This window comes from Rhinoraja longicauda, chromosome 8 (genome assembly GCF_053455715.1).
Source record: "Rhinoraja longicauda isolate Sanriku21f chromosome 8, sRhiLon1.1, whole genome shotgun sequence".
NCBI classification, from domain to species: domain Eukaryota; kingdom Metazoa; phylum Chordata; class Chondrichthyes; order Rajiformes; family Arhynchobatidae; genus Rhinoraja; species Rhinoraja longicauda.
In genome coordinates, this window is record NC_135960.1 from 31,250,545 (window position 1) to 31,274,073 (window position 23,529).

General features: G+C 39.7%; 1 protein-coding gene across 2 annotated transcripts in view; it reads right to left on the reverse strand.

Moving 5' to 3' along the window:
• Positions 1-23,529, reverse strand: part of traf3ip1 (TNF receptor-associated factor 3 interacting protein 1) — an 83,861-nt gene that overhangs the window by 22,935 nt on the left and 37,397 nt on the right. The window contains exons 7-14 of one of the 2 annotated variants that reach the window (XM_078403507.1): positions 22,087-22,162; positions 17,884-17,970; positions 14,856-14,876; positions 13,085-13,175; positions 12,858-12,941; positions 10,424-10,562; positions 4,343-4,379; positions 3,442-3,518 (exon numbers count right to left, since the gene is read on the reverse strand). In XM_078403507.1, the coding sequence (XP_078259633.1) occupies positions 3,442-3,518; positions 4,343-4,379; positions 10,424-10,562; positions 12,858-12,941; positions 13,085-13,175; positions 14,856-14,876; positions 17,884-17,970; positions 22,087-22,162 (612 nt within the window). The remainder of the gene's footprint in view (positions 1-3,441; positions 3,519-4,342; positions 4,380-10,423; positions 10,563-12,857; positions 12,942-13,084; positions 13,176-14,855; positions 14,877-17,883; positions 17,971-22,086; positions 22,163-23,529) is intronic. The other variant, XM_078403508.1, reaches the window with a different exon arrangement.

Genomic DNA, 23,529 nt, shown 5'->3' on the forward strand with positions numbered 1-23,529 from the left:
AGCATTTTAGGTACTGGTTGATTAATGAATATTGACCTAAATTTTTGGTGCACGATACATGATTTAAGGTTTAGAAGAGTACTTTAAAGTTGAATGCAAACATTTAAAAGAAAATGGAAACATTAAGCAGAAGTTCCTTCATTATTTTTAAGAATAAAAGCAAATAAATAAATTTGTGTCCCCAAAAGCTGTTCTTGTAAGTTCCAGAAAGATTGTTATCTTCATTTGTGGCAACCAAATAGCATTGCCAGGTTTCCAATATGTTCTTCATCTAAGCTAAACTTTAAAGGTTGTTCTATTCGTCTATTGCATGATCTTGCAGCTGTCGGCACCTGACCTTGTAGCTCTGGAGCAAGTGATTAAATGGATAGCTACACATCAAAAGCAGCATCCTTTCAGCTATCTCAAAGAACTGGAACTTAAAGAATGGATGCGAATGGAGCAACTATGCTCCCAAGTGCTCAGGGATACCTGGATAAACTGGTTGAGAACAGCACCCGGAGGCATGTTCTTCATGCAAGAAAGCCATAGCAACGCTACAGGACTACAGCTAGGTTTTCCCCAAAAGGAGTTCATCAGTGAGTTTTTTGTAAGAAGTGATTGTAGTCTCTGTATGCTTACATTTTGTGGAACCTTATGATGGGAACAAACCCTCATCGTACTCTACCTACTCCTGTGGGCAGAAGAAAAAGTAGTTGAAATCTTCTCTCCAGCATATGGAGTTCAGGTGACCTCCCTAATACAACTTTGAACAATTGTGGAAATGTAGCATAAATCAGCAGATTCAGCTTCGAAAGGTACCAAGACTAGAAGACAAAGGTGACCATGACCTTGTTCATGAAAATTCCACCTGGAAAGAAGAGGTTCCAATTTCCCACAAGATGGCAAGTTACCCCAAAATGGCATTAGTACTTGACTTCAGTTTAAGCATCTTTCAACCACGTCATATTTTTTGATCAGCATTGTGAGAACACATTTCTAGACCATAATTTAGTTTTATTTTTCTTTGTTTGGTTTCAGATGTACAATAGTTCTGTTAAGAATGGCTTCAGGCTTATTTTGTAGTTGTTGGATGTCGTTGTTATAAAAAGAACAGACATTATACATCTAAATTTCCAACAGCCAACAGTAATACTTCGAAGTAATTTTGTTTAAAATTTATAATTTTTTCCCCCTAGTTTTATGGTCGGATAGTTGAAGACACCTAAATTATCAATTTATTGTTCCTCTTATGCCTTGAGATACTTTGTTAGCTTTGAATTTTAAAAGAGTGAATATCTTACTCCCTTTAACAACAGCATCATCTAGAGGATCATCTGCACATTACTGAGAAAATGAGAAAAGCTAAGAGCTTACATCAGATAAAAATAATATCTACCTTCTCCAAAAATAGCAAACCTTATCTGGATGGATGCAAAGCAAAATCCATCATGAGAATGAAACTGTCACGATGTTGTATTTGAAGTCACCCGTGAAAGATTTTAAAGATATATAATAAAAGCAGAAAATAATTTTAAAACTGCTAAATTGACAATTAGTAAAACAAATTAATGTTGCACCAATTCTCTTCATTTTGACCCTGCATCAAAATTATGGAGTTAATTTAAGAGGAAACATTGCTGGGCATCAAACTATCTGTCCTAATAAGTTATGCATAGTACAGCCAAAACAATTTCAGAGGACCATCACTTCCTGCATGGCTTATTTTCTCTGCACAAGCACAATCAGGACACTCTCAAAATACAAAAAACAGATTTAGATCAGATTTATGGTACAGAACACGTTAGCAGAGGCCAGTCAAAAAAATTGTTTGTTTTAGATTGATCTATATGTCTGTTCTTTTGGCTCAAAAGTATTCAAAACTGCTGCCCACAAGACGGATTTTTTCCATGCAGTTAAGCAATAACACTACAAAGAGGACATTATATAACAGTAAGAATTAAAAATATGTATATGCCAATAGCTTGTTAACTAAAGTGCACCAACTTTAATATCCGATCACAAGAGTGCAGTGGCTTTGAAAACCAGAAAATTAAGGAAGTCACATGATCACATTTCTTTCCACACCGAACAAGCATAAATGAACAATCTTATAAACAGTACAATTGGGATAGCAGCACAAACATTTATCTTGAGATTTGTATTTGTTATCTTGTCAATGTGCTACACAGGAAATAGCACAAAAAATCATAATGTTCACAAGTTTTTTTTGCCCCAGTTGAAAAAGAGTATTTCTACATTAAAACAATGGAATATTTCTAATAAAGCAACCTTAAAATAGGAAATGTATAAGAAGAAACTGCAGATGCAGGTTTAAACCGAAGATAGACACAAATAGGAAGAATTACATAAATTGGATTTAATGTTTATCTTTATGAAGCACATAGTAACGTTTGAGGAAACTGTAGTAAAAGGGGACGTACAATGAGATCTTGGTGTCCTAGTGCATCAGTCACTGAAAGGAAGCATGCAGGTACAGCAGGCAGTGAAGAAAGCCAATGGAATGTTGGCCTTCATAACAAGAGGAGTTGAGTATAGGAGCAGAGGTCCTTCTGCAGTTGTATAGGGCCCTAGTGAGACTGCACCTGGAGTACTGTGTGCAGTTTTGGTCTCCAAATTTGAGGAAGGATATTCTTGCTATTGAAGGCGTGCAGCGTAGGTTTACCAGGTTAATTCCCGGAATGGGGGACTGTCGTATGTTAAAAGACTGGAGCAGCATTGGAATTTAGAAGGATCAGAGGGGATCTTATCGAAACATATAAGATTATTAAGGGGTTGGACACGTTAGAGGCAGGAAACATGTTCCCAATGTTGGGGGAGTCCAGAACCAGGGGCCACAGTTTAAGAAAAAGGGGTAGGCCATTTAGAGCGGAGATGAGGAAAAACCTTTTCAGTCAGAGAGTTGTAAATCTGTGGAATTCACTGCCTCAGAAGGCAGTGGAGGCCAAGTCCCTGAATGCATTCAAGAGAGAGCCAGATAGAGCTCTTAAGGATAGCAGAGTCATGGGGTATGGGGAGAAGGCAGGAACGGGGTACTGATTGAGAATGATCGGCCATAATCACATTGAATGGTGGTGCTGGCTCGAAGGGCCGAATGGCCTACTCCTGCACCTATTGTCTATTGTCTGTTGTCATTTGTGAAAATTAATTCTTTTTTGAGCTCATATTTGTCATGTAAACAAAGGACAATTATCCTCATCTTGAGTAGCATAAAGGTTAGAAATTAATATTGCATATATGTTTCAAGAGTAAGACAATAGATGTACTGTAAATTGCAGAAATAATTGCAGCAATAATTGCAGCTAAAGCACAGAAGGGAACCGAATAAAGATGATTTTCCATCAAAACAAAATCTAATAATTTGTAGTATTTAATTATTTAAGTAGTCATACCAAATCATAAACTGGCCAGAATAACAATTGTAGAACAATGTTCCTTTACCTGATCTTTGTGTTTTGTTAAAGACTTTGAAGATTCATAATCTTTCTTGGTTTCCAAAATCTTCTTGACAAGTCCACCTGTCATAAAAACAGATTTGTCGTCGGGCGTGTGATAACAGATAAGATTTACAATCCTTGTTAAACTTGATGGAAAGAATTGATTTCCTCTAATTGGGAACCCAGAACAAAAAAAAAGTTTTGTTAGAACTAAGCCCTTTTACAGAACAATCTGGAAGCACATCTTCCGGCTACGTAAGGGTTGATGAAATTATGATACGGAGCAAATTAACCCCCTAATAAATCACCTCTTTAACCCCAACATTCAAAGCTTAATAACAGCAAGTTTTCACAATTTAACATTTTTTGGCCTGATGTCATTTAGGCGAATCAGCGCTGATCAATACATTCACAAGATCAGTATATGAGGCGTGGTGCCATGAGGCGTGGTGCCATAAATGAATTATACACAAGATGCAGATTATCCAGAGTCCTACACAGTTGTAACATAACTTCCACCTTTTGGATTCTAGCTCAATGAAAAGGTCAACATTGGAATACCCTTTTCTTAATTATTTTCCTGTCTTTCTCTAGCTTTTATCAATTTCCAACTTGTTTTTAAATCTCTCTATTAGGTTCAAAACAAATGACCATTTGTCCACCTACACTGAAACCAACAACCAAATTTGCACCTACTAAATCCAGCAGTTTTATGTACAACTTTCCATCCGCACCGTTTAATTGTTCAACAAACATAATACAAACTTACGTTCTCTATCATTTCATTTGCATACAGTAAAAAATTGCAAAATGCTGAAAGCACATTAAGGGTTGCTATATGACATCACTAATTAAACCAAAAGTAGTGAATTATGATATTAAGAGCACGCATTTGCAACACATACCATGGTCTTCATTGTCCTGCAGTTCCATTGCTGCCACCTAGGAAAAAAAAGCAGATTTTTAAAAATCCAACCCACCATTCTATCATTCCAGAGGAGGTGGTAACATTTCATTTCAGTAATAGCAAAGATAATTATTAATATTTTAAAATACTTCAAATCAAGTACACAGCAAACAATCTTGATCACTTTTCATGGCATCATCATTGTTCCATCATTAGAAAATGTTTATTTTTAGGTCTTTTAAATTTTTTTTAAATGGGTGAACAATCCCAATATTTAAGTAGCTCACTGTGACAGAATGCAGGCAAATCTTAAAAACGTTCCCAAAAAATGTAAGAGCTGGAAGCATTCCTTCAATTAAGATGAACTCAGAAGCTTTTGCTGTTGTTTCAATCTCACCTGTGGACAATTTCACCATAGCCTTAACGTAATGCTTCTAGTTTTTGACATTTCCACCCTGGGATAAAAAGTTCTAACTTTATACCCCATTTATGCTTCTCAAAATTTAATAAATTTCTATCAAATCTCTCCTCAACGTCCAGCATTCCAGAGGAAAAAAAATCCAAGAAAACAGAAAACAAACCATTCCTTGTAACTAATACCTTCCAATCTGGTAAACCTCTTCTACATCCCCTCCAAAGTCTTCATATGGACCTTCCTGCAATGGGGCGATAAAAAATAGCATGCAATACTCCAAATGCAGCCTAACCCATGTCTTAAGGGGCTGCATCATGACTTCCTGACTCTAATGCTCAATGTCATGACAAATGGAGTGTATACAATATGCCTTCTTTACCGCTATCTACTTGAGTTGTCTCTTTCAGGGAGTTACGGACGGATCTCAAGATCCTTCTGCACATTAATGCTGGTACGGGTCTTGCCGTCAACCGTATATCTTCTCCTTACATTTGATCTCCCAAAGTGTAACACCTCACACTTCCCTTGAACTGAACTCCATCTGCTATTTCTCCACCCCTTTCTGTAGTTGATCTATATTCCACTGTATACCGTGATGGCCTTCCTCACTGTCCTCAACACCAGCAATCTTCATGTCGTCTGATCCTTGTGGAACTCAACTAGTCACAAGTCTCCAGCCAGAATAACACTCTTCCACAACCCTCTATCTTTTATGAGTAAACCAGTTCTGAATCCATACAATCAAGTCACCATGCATCTTAATCTTCTGGATCTGCCTACCATGGGGGATTTTATCAAATGCCTTACTAAATTCCATGTAGACAGAGGTCAGGATTGAAGCCGGAATGCTAGAGCTGTGCGACAACAACTCTACTAATTGTGCCACTGTGCTGCCCTAACATTCAAGGTTGATTTAATGTAGAAAAAATATGCTTTATTATAGATATATTGTATCAAAATAGATATATTAAAAACTGAAAGTCATAAATTAATAAATCTAATGTCTCTAAAAAAAATTACACGTTATACTCATTGTTTAAGAATGCAATTGGAACGATTCTGTTGAATCGCTGCAAGCTGTTCTTTTATGGTTAAGAGTTTGAATTCCTGTTTGCTTTCAGTTACCTTAAGAAAATGAGCTCTCTGCTCACTCATGAGACTTTTGACACAATTAAGTCTTACTCACAGCATTAATAGTATCCATATAAGACCCTTTTTTTTCAAATAAAACAATTTGGTACCAGCTTCATTGTGTTTAAAAAGAGTATACGTTAAATCAGGTAAAGAATCCTTTGCAAGATATAGAATGCAGTCCTTCCCTGTGGCTGACAACAAAGAAATAGTCAACTTAGAAAATGCTCAACATCTGTTTATCTATGGTCTTGCTAATTTTCAGAACTGATGGAAAAGAGTGAAATCTATAGATCATTAAGAGTCAAGAGTCAATTAGCATGTGGTTTCAATACATACCACAAAATCTGTTGAAAAATATTAACATTGCTATACAAATTGTTGAATGTTTATTTGTAAAAACAAGATTTCACAAAATAGAGATGTCATTTATTCTAGAACAGGATTATACAATTAAGGCTTTAATATAATCTAATATTTTAATAGGAAAATAGCAGTCATGTTTGCAATCTGTATCCGATTACTTTGTCAGAAGTATATAATACTTTTTTTTCTGATCAACGATATTACCACAGTGCTTTTAACCTTTAGAAGCAATCTGGTGTCATAACATTTTACAATCAAATATAATAAAATCAGCATTTTCCCAACAAATTGAAGATCAGAACTCTGGTATTCTGGATATTAATATTCTTAGTGTTATCTGCTTCTATTTCTCATGGTTCTACATTAAAAAGCAATATTGGGCTACAAATTTGTATTAGCCTACTTTGGATGGACTTTTTCAGAAATTATTAGTTTTAAAAATCTTCTTCCCAATCAAACAGAGGGAAATGCCCAGAAGAAGAGTATTGCAATTCTGTCCTTATTCCCTAGTCACATACTAGTCACATTATTCCCTAGTCACATACTAGTCACATAACTCCATTAACAACTGTAAATCCCCCACCGCTCCCCTCCCCCAAGGTGTCCCCCAAGGCTCAGTCCTTGGCCCCCTCCTCTTCATCCTCTACCTGTTCCCCCTTGGTCAATTAATCCGCCGTCATGGTCTCAACTTCCACTGCTTCGCCGATGATATCCAGCTCCTCATCTCCACCAAGTCAATCTCCTCCACCACACACTCTACACTGACAAACTGCATTACTGAAATAAAATCTTGGCTTCAATCAAACTTCCTCAAACTCAATTGCAACAAATCTGAAATCATCATCATTGGTCCAAAAATGCGCACCAAATCCACCCAAAACTTCATCCTCAACATTGATGGTCTCCCAGTATCCACCTCACCTCACATCCGGAATCTTGGAATCATCCTTGATCAAACCCTCTCCTTCGACAAACACATCAAACACATCACAAAGACAGCCTTCTTCCACCTCAAAAACATTGCCCGTCTCCGTCCATCCCTCTCCTCCACAGCTGCAGAAACCCTCATCCACGCCTTCATCACCTCCCGTCTGGACTACTGCAACAGCCTCCTCTATGGCGCACCCTCAAAAATCATCAATAAACTTCAATACATTCAAAACTCCGCTGCCCGTCTACTCACACACACCTCGATCCGTGACCATATCACCCCCGTCCTTTATAAACTCCACTGGCTCCCCATCCCCCAGAGAATCCAGTACAAAATCCTCCTCATAACCTCCAAAGCCCTCCATAACCTGGCCCCATCCTACCTGACCGACCTCCTCCACAGGCACACTCCCACCTGCACCCTCCGCTCTGCCGCTGCCAATCTCCTATCCCCCCACATCCGGACTAAACTCAGATCCTGGGGGGACAGGGCTTTCTCCATCGCTGCTCCCACCCTATGGAACTCACTACCCCAAACCGTTAGAGACTCCCCCACACTCACCACATTCAAAACATCGCTGAAGTCTCACCTGTTCAGTACTGCCTTCAACCACTGAAGGTCACCTCACCTACTGTCTCCTTTCTCTGTTCATTTATTTATTTACTTATTTATCTATTTATTAATTTCCCTATGTTCTCAAAATCTCTGTAAAGCGTCTTTGAGTATATGAAAAGCGCTATATAAATAAAATGTATTATTATTATTAGTAGTTATTTACTAATAGTAAAATCCCTAGGTTTTATCCCTTTCATAGCTTCTCCTCTCATCCTGGCTACTTCCAATTCTCCATAAAATTCTGGACCCACCTTCTTCTACCCTTGATGAAAGCCAAATCTCCTGTGCTCGGAACTTCACTCATTCCCCATGTTCAATGCTACATACATCCCTTTCATCATGTTTTCATTTTCTAGTCACTAGTAAATATGTGGTGGCTTTTGGTACCGGCCAGGGACAGAAAGAAATGGAGCTGAGGGTGATGCTGCAGTGGAAAACTTAAAAGTTGCAGATATCCCGGGTTATGAGAAGCATTCTTCAGATTAAAATCCCTTTCCTGCAAACACGACACAGGCCAGATGAAGCAGTTCCAAAGCTCAAGTATTCCTTACCCACTAATGTAGTTCAGGTGGTGTGATCACCGTTTTAAAGTAATGGCAATACCTGTCAAGGCACAGGCCCCCGCTGTGAGTGACTGAACCTGGATGTGTACACACACCTGTTGTGATTCAGCATGAAACGGGCAGCACGGACAGTAGAGTTGCTGCCTCACAGCACCAGAGACCCGGTTTCGATCGTGACTACGATACTGTCTGTACGGAATTTGTACGCTCTCCCCGTGACTTGCGTGGGTTTGCTCTGTGATCTCCGGGTTCCTCCCACACTCCAAAGACGTACAGGTTTGAAGTGGCGGCGCCTAACGGCTGCGGCTCGCTAGCAGTCTGTTCGTCTTTTTTCCTTTTTTTTTGTTGTGTGTCGGTTGGGATGGTTTTTGTATTTTTTTGGTTGTGTATGTGTGGGGGGTGGTGGTGTGGGTGGTGTGGGTGGGGGGGTGGTGGGGGAAACTTTTCTCTTTTAGGTCTCTTCCTCACGGCGCGGGGTGCGGCTCGGCCGCGGAGCCTCACATCGCCCGGTGCGGCTCGGCCGCTGGACTTTACATCGCCCGGTGCGGCTTGGCCGCTGGACTTAACAGTGCCCGGTGCGGCTCGGCCGCGGGACTTTTCATCGCCCGGTGCGGCTTGGCCGCGGGACTTTACATCGCTGGTGCGGCTCGGCCACTGGACTTAACAGTGCCCGGTGCAGCTCGGCCGCGGGCCCTAACATCGCCCGGTGCGGCTCGGCCACAGGACTTTTCATCGCCCGGTGCGGCTTGGCCGCGGGACTTTTCATCGCTGGTGCGGCTCGGCCACGGGACTTTTCAACGCCCGGTGCGGCTTGGCCGCGGGACTTTTCATCGCTGGTGCGGCTCGGCCGCGGGACTTAACATCGCACGGTGCGGCTCCGCCACGGGACTTAGCTGCGCAAGGCTTGGTCGCGGGGCCTTCCGTCGCCCGGCTCGGCCGCGAGACGTTTCAGCGCCCGGTGCGACTCGGCCGCGGGGACTTCCATCCCCTTGCGGGGACTGTGCGGGTCGGTCGGGGACGAGCTGTCTGTCCGTGGGCGTGGGGAAGAGAGTGGAAGTTTTGTTGCCTCCATCACAGTGAGGGGGTGTTTGGAGTCACTGTGATGGACGTTTGTGTTGGGGTTATGTGTCTTGTGTTCTTTTTTGTATGTGACTGCTATGTAGTTTCGTTCGGTACCTTGGTACCGAATGACAAATAAAGCTCTGTTATACTGTTTATAGGTTAATTGGCTTGGTATAATAATAAATTGTCCCTCGTGTGTATAAGATATGTTAGTGTGCGGACTCGGTCGGCTGAAGAGTCTGTTTCTGCGCTCTATCTCTAAACTAAACTATGACTGATTTGTAAGCGAGAACCATCATCCTATCGGTTTTTCATCATTAGACCAGCTCTAAATCTGCTTTTAGACATCGTTCAATGTACAGATACAGTACTTCAAGCCATTCAGCTGATTGTTCCTTTTTAAAAATAAAAAAAAATTGGTTTAAGTTAAAGATTACATTTTTATATTTGGATCGTTTTATCCTTGCTAAAATATTGAAAGAAGCTTAATGTGACCATTGGTCAATATTGTAATATTGATGGAGTATTTTAATCCAATATCTGCTGACTTGAACATCTGCCCAACATGCGCCTGAAGCCCCTCAAACCCCTCTGGTCTTCAGCCAAATCCCTGGAAGACTTTGACCCCAAGACTGAGTGGCGCAGAGCCTGGAAAGATGCCAACACCAACAACGGAGAGGTCATCACAAACCCCACAATGAAACCACCGGGATTTGATCTCCATCGCAAGCAATGGCTAACCCTGAACAGGGTCCATGCACAAGTGGGGGATGACGGACAGCCCTGCTTGCGACTGCGGATATCCAGACCAGGCCATCTCACACATCGTGAATGACTGCTCACTAAGGCTTTTCCCTGGTGGCATCAAGGCCATTCACCCAGCAACTGATGCTGCCCTGGCCTGGACGTCTACCCTTGACCTACAACTTTAGGCTGTGCACGCCATACGCTAGAAGAAGATCCAACATCAATTTCATTTTGTGATAATTGACTTACGGGTTCCATCTCAGGCATATCTGGGAGTTGTGAAACAGTTTCTTCCACCACAAACTGTTCATCATCATCATCCTCCTCCTCTTCAGCATTCTTTCCTTGTTCCACAATTACATTAGTCAGGGGTTTTGCACTACCAACTCTGAAGAGGCATAATAAACCAGATTAATGCAAATCGTTTCAAAATAAAATATGAACTCAAATAATATGTTTACGATTCCATATGAAAGACTAAACAACCCCTTTTCTGTTTGTAATTTTTTTGTACCAATAGTTTTTTGTTATAAAAGGGTAACTACATGGAACAAATCAATTGGTGTTTTGTTGTCTGGTGTAGTAGAGCTCCCTACCAATCACAAATCGCATTATAAATAGTCCCTAAAGTATAATATTAGTCACAGAATGATAGTCATAATCATAGAACACAGAAACGGGTCTTTCAGCCCACGACATCCATCTAAGCATTGCACCTATCTAAACAAATCCTATTTACCTGCACTCGGTCTGTAACCGTGGCTATTTAAGCTGTTGGTAAATTTTATAAAATAGATAATTGACAGCATTGGGCCTCTACTTGCTGGAGTTTAGGTTGAGGGAAGACCTCATTTGATCAATCTGAAGAAGGGTCTCGACCCGAAACGTCACCCATTCCTTCTCTCCCGAGATGCTGCCTGACCTGCTGAGTTACTCCAGCATTTTGTGAATAAATCGATTTGTACCAGCATCTGCAGTTATTTTCTTATTCTATCAGCCACAGACTGGCACGTAAAGCAATGGACAGTGCTTCAGACTTGGCTTGTAAAGAAATACAGTGCTGCCGGTTTGGCATGCAAAGGTTTAAACAGAGCGCTATCGGCTAAACGCGTGGTAATTTAAACAAAGAGCTGTTGGCTGCAGCGCTATGGGTTCTAAATATAGCGCTATTGGCTGCAGTGCTATGGAGTTTAAACATAGCGCTATGGGCTTTAAGCATAGCGCTCTGGCCACAGGGCTATGGGTCACAGACTGTTCGGGAAAATCCTCATATAACAAGGTCATAAGTGATAGGAGCAGAATTAGGCCATTCGGCCCACCAAGTCTACTCCGCCATTCAATCATAGCTGATCTATCGCTCCCTCCTAACCCCATTCTCCTGCCTTCTCCCCATAATCCTTGACACCCTGATCCAATCAAGGGATGTGAGCTTTGCAAGCCAAACCAGCAATTAATTGCCCATTACTAATCACCCTTTAGAAGGTGAGTTGCTTTCTTGAACCAATGCAGTGCTTGAGGTGTGGGTAAACCCACAATGCCATGACAGAATAAGTTCCAAGATTTTCACCCAATAACTATGGAGGAATGGTGATATATTTTCAAGTCAGGGAGGTGTGTGGCTTGGAGGGTAATTTCCAGTGGGTGCATTTCCATGCTTTTGCTCCACTTTTCTTTCTAGTTGACCGTGGGTTTGGAAGGTGCTGTCTATGCATTAATAGCTTGGACTTAAACGTTGCGAGTCCCAATTAAGATATTTGCAACATCAAAACCTGGTCTTGCGGTTAATTGCAAGGAAGACATCTTCAGGCTTTAGCAGGTATAAGTGAACAATAGGGTATAAAATGATAAATCAAATTCAATCCTGAGAAGTGAGAGGATCCCATGGTTATTATTCTCATTCTCTGCTTCCAAACCAAATCGCCAGTCAAAAGCCACTTCCAATTTCATGTAATTTCATTTCTCTTAATAATCTCCTGCATGTAACTGCATTAAAACCTTCACTACTCCATGCAAATAACATCTACAGGCAATTCTTTATCCACCCAAATATCACCTCAAAAGCAAAGCAAAACAAAAATCAACAAATTGCTCAAAAGTGCAATCATTTTATTGAGTCCGTAGTGTCATAACCAGTCACTCCTTCTCCTTCCTTAATAATATGTTCCAGTGCTACCCTACAATTGACATTAAACATCTGGTTTATCACTCTCGAGATATTTAGCTATCCTATTCAATCAAATGGACAACATCTGAATCAAGAGATCAAACAGAAATTCTGTAGAGTGGAGAGAATAAACTGAAAGGTTGTGTCATTAGGAAATTGGTGATAAATTTTACGAATTAATCACCAATTTTCCCACTCCACAGAAATTTGCCTTTGCAAAATTTGTTCTCAAGATTTATTACTGGAATGTACCAGAGAATCTTGAATTAAAGATTAATGTTCAAGTTTAGTGAATTGCTGGCTGCTTTGCAAAATTATAATCTAACATAAGCAAAGCAGAATAATTTAATTTGCCCGCTGAATTACTATTTGACCATCATGCAAACTACCAATTTTGCATAATTTCCAGCAAAAAATGCATTCAATATAACGTAATGATAAAACAAAGTATTATTTTCATTTTAGAGATAGTGAATTTCAGAGGCACTAAACATATATTAATTACAGAAGAAGAAGCACCTTTCTGGGGGCGAGTCGGTACTTTCTTGCTTTTTCACTCTGGGAGGTGCTGGCCTTGCACTGCCTGGTCGAGGTATTCGCTTGCTGTTTAAGAAAATATCAGCCTTCAGTGTGATCACACAGTAAATGACTATTTAACTGGACAGCACAAATAAATTGCCTTGTGAATGGCAATCTCAATCAGTTTTGGTTGTGAACATATAATAAGTATACTAAAAGGCAATAACCTCTGAACAGCTTGCAGAGAAAGTTCATCTGTAACCTCTCCATTCACCTCAGCTGCATGTTTCTCAATGGAATATTGGGCAGCTTCAGGATCTGCAAATATTAATACATTAGTTACTGAAATATGCGATACTGCCAAGGAAGAAAAAAGGTCAATCATATTCCAAAGATGGGACCTGTTCAAATAAATTATGATTGTACTGAAATAAAGCTAAATTTATTATCCTTTGGACTGATTATACTGAATGCAGTGTATCATTTTACAAAGCAGCAAATACCTCTATAACTAGGATTTCATTAGTCTCTTTTAAAACAAGTGCTGAGACAAAGTTGAACCGTTACCAGTCCCAGTGCAGAACTTTACCTGGTGAGAATTCTGGTGGAGGTTAGAATTTCTAATATGGACTTTGTTAATAAACAGAAAAGGCACAAAAATACTGCAAAAGCACAGAAATTAACTCAATTAAAACAGGGTAAATGTCTTTTTTTTCCGAGCAGAGAATTCAGATGTTGAGTGAATTTTTTCCCCTCAAGTACATGCTGCCAAAATATTATATAGGTTGGATAAATTATGCTGTGTGTTTAAATAGTTTTTTCTTACATCCATAACAATCATAAAATGCTAACTCTTTTATTTACCAAATTAGTTCATCTCTACCATCTTGTCTGCGGTGTACATACAGCACACAAATATATTTTTTGGACAAATCATACATAGTCAGCAACTCCCGTGATGCAGCAAACCTTGATGTCCTGTTCGTCATTGGTGACTTCAATCAAGCTAACTTCTGAAAGGAACACTTTGGTTTCTGAGGGGCACTATTTCCTCTCAAATTACCCATTTTCTCTTATTTATAAAATCTCTTGACACGTCAAGGAGATATTTCACAACAACATTGTTGCCACGGAATACATGGAGCCAAGTGCAGAATGGCCAGCTGATGAGAGCTCCAATATTATTATGGATAAATAAATGGACTCACCTATTAACTTGTTGTGAGTGCAGTTGTTGTGGGTAGAAATGGTATGAGCGAAGGCCTGCATGTTGCATGGCATTATCATCGTGCAAAATTAGATCAGTTTAGAGTGAATCCCATAGCTTTAAACTGAATCTGAACTAACCCTCTAGAGAACTTATGGTGAGCAGCGGGTGAAGCAATTCAAGACAGTCATAGGAGCAAGCAACCACATGTCAATGCTCTACTGGAGATCATTATGGCAATTTAGTGCTAACATTAATAAAGTTCATGAGTTCTACATGGGTGCTGGAAGCAGCTCTGATGTAATCGTCGACATAGCAGAGAAAGAATTGGGGGACAGGGCCAGAGTAAACCTGGAACAAGTACTGTTCGACATAACCGACAAAAAGGCAGACATAGCTGGGCCCCATGCTAGTGCCCATGCCTATAGCTTCTTTTGCCTCCTCTCACTTTTCCCAAGTTAAAGGTGTAGACTAATTTTCTGTGGTGACCTTATGTAAATGCAAGGTGTTTTTTATAATACCTTTGCACTAATGGAGAGGGACTTCCATTTTGTCCACTACTTGTGCACCTAACAATGTAAGGTTGGCAGTAGTAGCATGGAGTAGTTTAATTTTCCTGCATAAAAGTTACTTCCCAAATAACAGCTGATAGCAATTCTTTACGCTTTGTAGCTCATTAGTTGTCAAATTTACATTGACAGTCAGCAGAAGCCTCGGTACAGAGATGTTGCAACCGATAGCTGTTTTTAAACTTTTAATTCCAAAGTCAATAATGAAATGTAATGACTTACCTCCTTCAACATCAGTCACATCTGTAAAAGGAATACAGAATATTATAATATGACGCTCCTTTCAATTCAGAATGCCAAGTAAAGTGCTGAGTCATTTAGAATTTAGTATAAAAGTGAAATAACTTTAGAAGCACACGCAAGGATAATGTATCTATTCAGTGCATGAATATAGTAGAGTAACGAGCTCATTTTGAATTTATCAAAAACATCCCCAAAAAAATCAATACACAAAGGTAAAGTGATCATGATAAAAAATTGATCTCTTTTGCTTCTTAGAGTGCAAGAAGTAAATTTAATTTCAGGGAACATCCATCTAGCCTTATCATCACTGTACGCAAGCAAGCAGATGGAGAACAAAGATTTTTCTTAAGACTCCGTAATGAATTAGTGGTGGGCAATGGGCAGCTCAGAAGTCACCCCTCCATTCTGAGCACAGGTGTTCTGCAAAGCAATAATGGTTCTGCAATGCAGAGGAGATCACATTATGAACAATGAATGCAGCACGTTGGATGGAAGAACAAGAAAATAGTAGACCACCAGGGCCCTCCAGCCTAAAATCAGCCATGATTAAAATAAATTAGATCGTGGCTGATTTATGGTAGCCTCTACTCCTTTTCTAGAATAGTTTCTCATAACTCTTAATTACATTAATCTTTCAAATATTTATCTATTCCCACTTCAAATATGTTTAATAATCTGGCTTCCACCTCTCTCTCAGGGGAAGAAAATTGCAGGAATTCACTACTCTCTGTGAAAGTGCAAGTAAATTGTTGCTTTACCTGGAAGAACTCTTTGGGTCCCTGGATGATGGGAAAATAAGAGTTACCTTAAGAGGAAAGGTGTTGCATCTCCTGAACTTGTCAGGGAAAGTGTCATTATAAAAGCAATAGTTGGTGGGACACAACGAACTGCAAGCTAATTCTTTTGATTCCTTTTATTACTGCTTAAACATTTGAAAATTTAGAAAAAAAATCATATCCAAGTAAATGTACTCTTAAAGTTATGATAGGGAGAGTAAGATGATATTGGTGAAAGAAAAGAGGAGAAGGAACAAAAATGGCTTTGTGATTTCCCACACAAAATGGCTGTGCATTTGCCTCAAATATAACTTTTCTACAAGATTTAGCAAAGGATATGATGGCCTTTGTTATTTGCAGTGTTTAGATTGCAGATAGATTCTGATTATTAATGCCAAATACTCGTCATTAAGATCAATAACCTTATTCAAAAGCTAAACAAAGAAAAAGCATGTTATTTCACTGCCCTTTGACCTCAAGGTAAACATGCCAAAGCAGTTATTTGCCTAATAATTCAAATGCAACAAGGAGAATGTTATTTAATTTCCGGGATTGTTATACTTCTACACAGAAAAAGAATGAACAGTATAATTGTGCAGTAGAAAACCATCTACTATAAAAGTTCACAGATTCACAAAAACATAAGACTGACATGAAAATAAGATACTGAAAATTCTGGAAACATTCAGCAGCTCAGGCAGTGTCTGTGTAATGAAAAGCAGAGTTAATGTTTCAGCCCATTTCTATTTTCCACAAATGCTGCCTGACCTGTTGCTGCTTCCAGCGGGTTGTGTTTTGTGTCAAATTCCAGTATCTCTAATTTTTTTAACTTTTATGAAAATAAGTAGTTTCTGCAACGTATTTTTTCTCATATCTTTTCTAACTATGTGCTCCAGATTAAGACATGGACAGTGCAGCTCCTCTGCTGATTCATGTTGGAAATACATGAACAGTTCAATTAGACAAATATTTCATTCAAGCAGAGACACAAAAGTGGCTGCATATGCTGGAATCTGGAGCAAGAATCAAACTGCTGGAAGAGCTCAATTCAAGTGCTAGTTGACAAAAATTCAACTTTGCCTCCCACTGAGAACTCCTTTCAACTTTAAACCTCGGTGAAACTGAAACACACAATTCCTTCTGTTGGGAAATGTAGAAGAATATTTGCGTGCCATCACTTCAACTGGAATGCATTAACACATCAGTATGTTGTATTAGCCAGCTGACAAAAAAAACCTTTGTATTCACGACTTGATAGGCAATCAGAATATTACTGTTCTAAAAATAGTGTCAGCATAAAAATGTTTCTGTTAATAGAGGAAGAGGATATCATACAATTTTAACATGAGGATTGAGCTGGTTATTTTAATCAGTTATCAATTCACTTAAAATATCTGCGGAATATTTCAATGAGATTTTAAAATGCAGCAGTTGGATTGGTTGAGTCAGTCTATTGCAGTGTTGGAGCAGTAGCGGGAAATTTCAAAAGATTGCCATTGGAATAGTTGCATAGTCAAAATTGGCTAACTGAGCAGCCAATTAAAAGGCTAGGTGTAGCGGAGTGGCCCATTGCGAGCGGCCGTGCTGGGAGAGGCGCTGTGTTGAGAGGTGTGAGGCTTTGACTCCAGAGGCTGAGGTGAGGCGACTGAGTGAAGGGAGACAAGAGGTAAAGGTACAGTCTGCTGTTTCTTGTGTGTGATTGTTGTGCTTTTTTTCCTTCTCAGTTTTAGTGCAGTCGTGATGGCAGGTTGAATGGTGCCATTTCCCCAGGGAAATTACTGGTGTCTCCGATAACTACACCTATGGGAATTATATCCAGGTGCATCTCCTTACAGGCTGCATTAGTGAACGGGAGCAGCATCTGTATGATCTGGAAATGCGGACAGGTGGGACAGGTGTAGATAGGGCATCTTGGTCGTCATGGGCATTGGGGCATGTGGCCTATTTCTCCACTGTATGACTACGAATAAAAGTTAAAACAAAGATGCAATATATTTTTCAAAGCAAGTCATCCACATTTCTACCCCCACCGCATATATTCAAACCTATGCTTTAGTTAGTTTGTTTTTTAATAGATTTAAAATAAGAGGCAAATGCAATTTAACAAAAATTAAAAATACCATTTATTTAAAAGAATAAAAAGTGCTTCAAAATAGTATATGTAAAATAATATTAGCAGCTTTCTGCATTTTGTTACTGAAAGTCTATTCCATTTACCCCTTCAATCTTACCTAGCTTAGTTACTTTGGTTTCTTTCCCCGACTTCTGTTCTAATACCTCTTGCTGACTAAGTGATGTTTTAGATTCTTTCCCTTCCTCTGACAATACAAGAAGAATATATTAGCATTACAAGTTCTTTAAAAAAAATTAAAAAATTTACATCAAAATTACAATCAATAATTTAAACATCTAGCTGACAACATTTTGCTCTGTTTGTGTTGTAAACCTGGACAGAACAGATGAAGATACCTATATGCATTGAAATAAAGTGGATTAAAGTTAGCATTATATTGTTGCTAGGAGTGAAAGGTATCAAGTAAATAAGGTCAATTTCTAAGAAAGAGACACCAGGAACTGCAGATGTTGGATTCTTAAGCAAAACACAGTGCTGGACTAACTTAGTGGGTCAGGCAGCATCAGTGGAGGGAGTGGATAGGCAAGGCTTTGGGTCAGTACTCTTCTTTAGACTAGTTATAGCAAGAGGAAGAAAACTGGAAAAGAGGTAGTAACAGGATAAAGCCTGACAAGTGATTGGGGGGGGAGGGGGGGATCACACGCATCTCTTCTAATCTCATCTATGGTATCCAGTGCTCACGATGTCGCCTTCTTCACATCAGTGAGACCAAACGTAGACAAGGCCACCATTTCACCAAACACACGCTCAGTCCGAGTGCTGTTGGATCTCCCGGTTGCTAACCATTTTAACTTCCCTTTCCATACTGATCTTTTTTTTTTCCTGGGCCTCTTCCATAGACACAGGAAGGCCACACACAAACTGGAGGAACAGCAACTCATACTGCACTTGGGTAGTTTACAACCCAGCAGTATGAACATGGAATTCTCCAATTTTAAATTCCCTCCCCTTTTACTCTCCTCTTCCCCCCTCCCTGTCCACTTCGACCAACATTCCTCCCTATGACTTTACATTTTACTGCTCGTCTCTCCTCATCTGACACCCTTTTGTCTCCTTTTCATCTCTAGCCTTTGTCACTTACTCCACCTATTTACCAATAAAATCCCCCCTCTTATTTGTATTCACCTATCATAAGATCATAAGTGATAGGAGCAGAATTAAGCCATTCGGCCCATCAAGTCTACTCTGCCATTCAATCATGGCAGATCTATCTCTCCCTCCTACCCCATTCTCCGGCCTAAACCTCTATCTCTCCCTCCTAACCCCATTCTCCTGTCTTATCCCCATAACCTCTGACACCCGTACTAATGAAGCATCTATCTATCTCCACCTTAAATATATCCACCGACAGCCTCCACAGCCTTCTGCAGCAAATAATTCCACAGATTCATCACCCTCTGACTAAAGAAATTCCTCTTCATCTCCTTCCTAAAATAACATCCTTTAATTCTAAGGCTATGACCTCTATTCCTAGACTCTCCCACTAGTGGAAACATCCTCTCTACATCCACTCTATCCAAGCCTTTTACTATTCTGTAAGTCTCAATGAGGTCCCCCCCATTCTTCTAAACTCCAGCGAGTGCAGGCCCAGTGCCGTCAAACGCTCATCATATGTCAATTTACTCATTCCTGGGATTATTCTTGTAAACCTCCTCTGGATTCTCTCCAGAGCCAGCACATCCTTCCTCAGATAGGGTGCCCAAAATTGCTCACAATATTCAAAATGTGGCCTGACCAGCGCCTTAAAGCCTCAGCATTACATCCCTGTTTTTGTATACAAGCCCTCTCTAAATAAATGTTAGCATTGCGTTTGCTTTCTTTACTACCAATTCGACTTGAAGATTAACTTTTTGGGAATCCTGTGCCAGCACTCCCAAGACCCTTTACACATCCAACTTCTGGATTCTCTCCCCATTTAGAAAATAATTTACATCTTTATTCCTACTACCAAAATTCATGACTCCACACTTTGCTACACTATATTCCATCTGCCACTTTTCTTCCCATTCTCCCAACCTATCCAAGTCCTTCTGCAGAGTCCCTGCGTTCTCTACACTACCTACCCCATCGCCTATTTTCGTATCATCCGCAAGCTTGGCCACAAAGCCTTCAATACCCTCATCCAAATCAATAATATACAACGTGAAGAGCAGCAGCCTCAGCATTGAGTTCTACAATACAGATTTGGTGGGCCAAAGGGTTAGCTTTCATGCTGTATGATTTTATGCAGTACTTTTGTTTGTGGCTGTATGCACTGGTAACAGTGTACCAGCACCTCTAAAAGGTTAAAAAAATAGATATTACAAAAAGATGACTGAAGTTTAAAAAATAAAATTTATTAAGGAAATTAGGTCATCAGGCATTTAAACAAGCCTGTCTGAAGAAGTGCCCCGACCCAAAACTATGTCTATCTATTCCACAGATGCTGCCTGACTGAGTTATTCCACAATTTTGTATTTTGCTTTTAACTTCTAAGAATGTACTGTGTAACTTTGGTTAAGGCTAGACAGCAAATAGAATGCCTGCCCTCTTGATCAGGATTAGTTTTCAATACACATGTAACTCTAATAATCCACTGACTAACTATTGAGCATCGCAAAGATTCAGCACCTGAATTGCCAGACCCCAGTTGTCTCACTCCTTTCTACTCACCGGGATCCTAGTTTCCCACACTCCCTTGAAACACCTGGTTCTGTTTCCCATTCTCCCTTAAAAGTGCATTAGAAAATGTATTATTCTGTATAACATCTACAAAATGTTAATTTAAAGTGCATGATGTATTTATAGAATAATACTTGATCCTCCAGAAATCTGCTTACCTGGCACCATCAAAAGGTCCACACGTGCTGGATTAAAAGAGTTTTACTATACCCATTCAACTATTGCGTACATTTTTGTCTAACTGTGAGCTCACTTTTCCCAAAAGGAAATCATAATTTGGATTATTCCAAAGAAAATCAAATCTGTTTGAGGTGTTAAATTCTTCCAGATCATGTATGCACATGTTGAAGAGTCACATAAATCTTCCATTGTCAGCTCTGATATAACAAAGCAGTGTCACCGCTGACGAAATCTGTTGTGAATCCCAGGATTTAAAATTTTCCGCAAAGTAATACCTGTTAACTATTATATATAGGACAAAATCCAACGTTAGAAATGAGACAAAGACAAAGAAAGTGACACATTCCTAGTAGAGTTAGTGAATAATTATCAGCAATAATGAAACAATTATTCATAGTTTATCATGATGTAGGATGAGCCCATTCAGCCCACTGACTGAGTGATAGCTGCCAGAGCTATGCCTTTACACCCATTCCTCCAACTATTTCCTGGTAAGCTGCTCTGTCTCACACGCTCATCAACTCCCTTCCTTTTCTTCCACCACTCACCCGCACTTGGGGCAGTAACCAATTAATCCACCCATCAACATATCTTGGAGATGGAGGAGGAAACTGGAACACCCGTGGAAAACCCAGTCATGAGAAGAACATGCAAACTCCACACATACAGCACCCGAGGTCAGGAACAAACTTAGGTATCTAAGAGCTGCAAGGCAGCAGTGCTAACCTCACCTAAAAATAGCATCAAAATACCAGGTGACCTAAATACTCATGTGAAATTGTCAAATATTCTTGATAGTGAAAATACTATGTCAGCAATATTCTTCGAAATTGGCTTGTATTATTTTATTTTATATAGCATTAAATAGCCAAACAAAATTGATTTGTACTATTTTATGTTACAAACCATTAAATACACACACCAACGTGCCAGACAAGGTGGCGCAGTGGTAGAGTTGCTGCCTTACAGTGCTTGCAGCGCCATACACCCGGGTTCCATCCCTACTAAGGGTGTTGTCTATATGGAGTTTGTACAGTCTCCCCGTGACCGCGTGGGTTTTCTCCGAGATCTTCAATTTCTTCCCACACTCCAAAGACATACAGGTATGTAGATTAATTGGCTTGGTGTATGTGTAAATTGTCCCTAGTGTGTGTCCCTAGTGTTAATGTGCGGGTATCGCTGGTCAGCGCGGACCCGGCGCATGGGCAGATAATGTAGTCGAGATTTTGATGCATGGAAATCTCTGCTGCAATTATTGATCTTAGAGTAGGAAGTAGGAACAAGGGTGCATATTCAATTAATCTGCTTATCCAAACACAAATAGTTTAATTGCCTCGATGATTTTAAGAACTTTCTTTTGTTCACCCTTCATCATGTGCGAAATGTTGGTTCTTGCATTAAATGTACATATTAGAAGATATTACAGGGTTTTTGCCAAGTTTAAGGTAAATTCAAATACCTTCAACACCTGATTTTGGTTTCCTTCTTTGGCCTTTTGCGGACGAGGGTCTGGGAATTCTCACAGGAATCTCAACCTTCAAAACAAAGTCACTATAAATTCATAAATACTAAAGAAATTCCATAGCAAAATAATAAGTTGATCATTAACTAATTACATAAAATATGCCAAATTCTAAATTGTGATAACATGCCATAATCAACTGAAAATGACTAATGTGGTACAATTTTAATAATCCAGCACCCTCAGGACTTGGAGTGCTGGACTAGCATCACATTTTTTTCATTTCAAATTTTGTTAACATGTTATAAGGCGGTATAATACATTTTCCAGTGAACTCGGTAAGTTTAAAGGAATAGGAAAATGTACAAGCACTGAGAACCGTGGCTTCAGCAGCACCAATGGCCTGTTGGCCAGGCCTCAGCCCAGGCTGCACTCCACACTCACAATTCTGGCCATACACCCTACTTGCACTCTGGAGTCTGACTCACATTCTGGACGAATGAGTGAGCCAGATACTGAACTAATGATTTACATACAACCCAATGCCAGATTATCGATGTTTTGCAGTACTTTTTTTTAAACATAGCATTCAAAAATATCAGTTGGAAAGAACTGCAGATGCTGGTTTAAATCGAAGGTAGACACAAAATGCTGGAGTAACTCAGTGGGACAAGCAGCATCTCTGGAGTGAAAGGTCTCGACCCGAAATATCACCCATTCCTTCTCTCCAGAGATGCTGCCTGTCTCTCTGAGTTACTCCAGCATTTTGTGTCTATATTCAAAAATATCATGTGGGATGCAAGGTTAAAATTATAGTGGTAAATGCCAAGGACACCATCATGGTAAACAGGTTTTCACAGATATATCTAACAACTGCTGGAGCAGCAAACCATCTCTAATATCAATGATAATATAACTAATTTCCTGCCAGCACCATCGTCTTCATAAAGCACATATTTGGCAACATCCTGTCTTGACCTTCCCTGCCCTTGCCATCACCAGAACTATATAAAGGAATCATGAGTTTCTTCCAGATCAGTTGCTGGGTTATTTCGTCTAACTGCTAGTGCATATGCACCTTATTTTGGAGTATTTCTTCACCGGTAAAATTTCAATAGACTACAGAGAGCAATTTGTCCGGCATCTTGGGTGTTTTCTGTTTAGTTACAAGTTCAAACCAACTATCTTTTTAACATTTATTTGCTTACACGTTTGCCTGGTTTCCAAGACCTTTTTTCTGGAAAGTGAGGGTGTTTAGTGGAAAGCCACACAGAAAATGAAAAACTTCCAGAAGTAGAAGTTAAAAAAGCATGAAGCCATATCTGCCAAAGATCGTCAGTGAGCAATTCTTTGGTCACACCTTCAGAATCATTTCCATGCATCAGAATCACAAAATCACCATAATTTATATCTACTTGATGGTGCAATGGTACAGCTCAT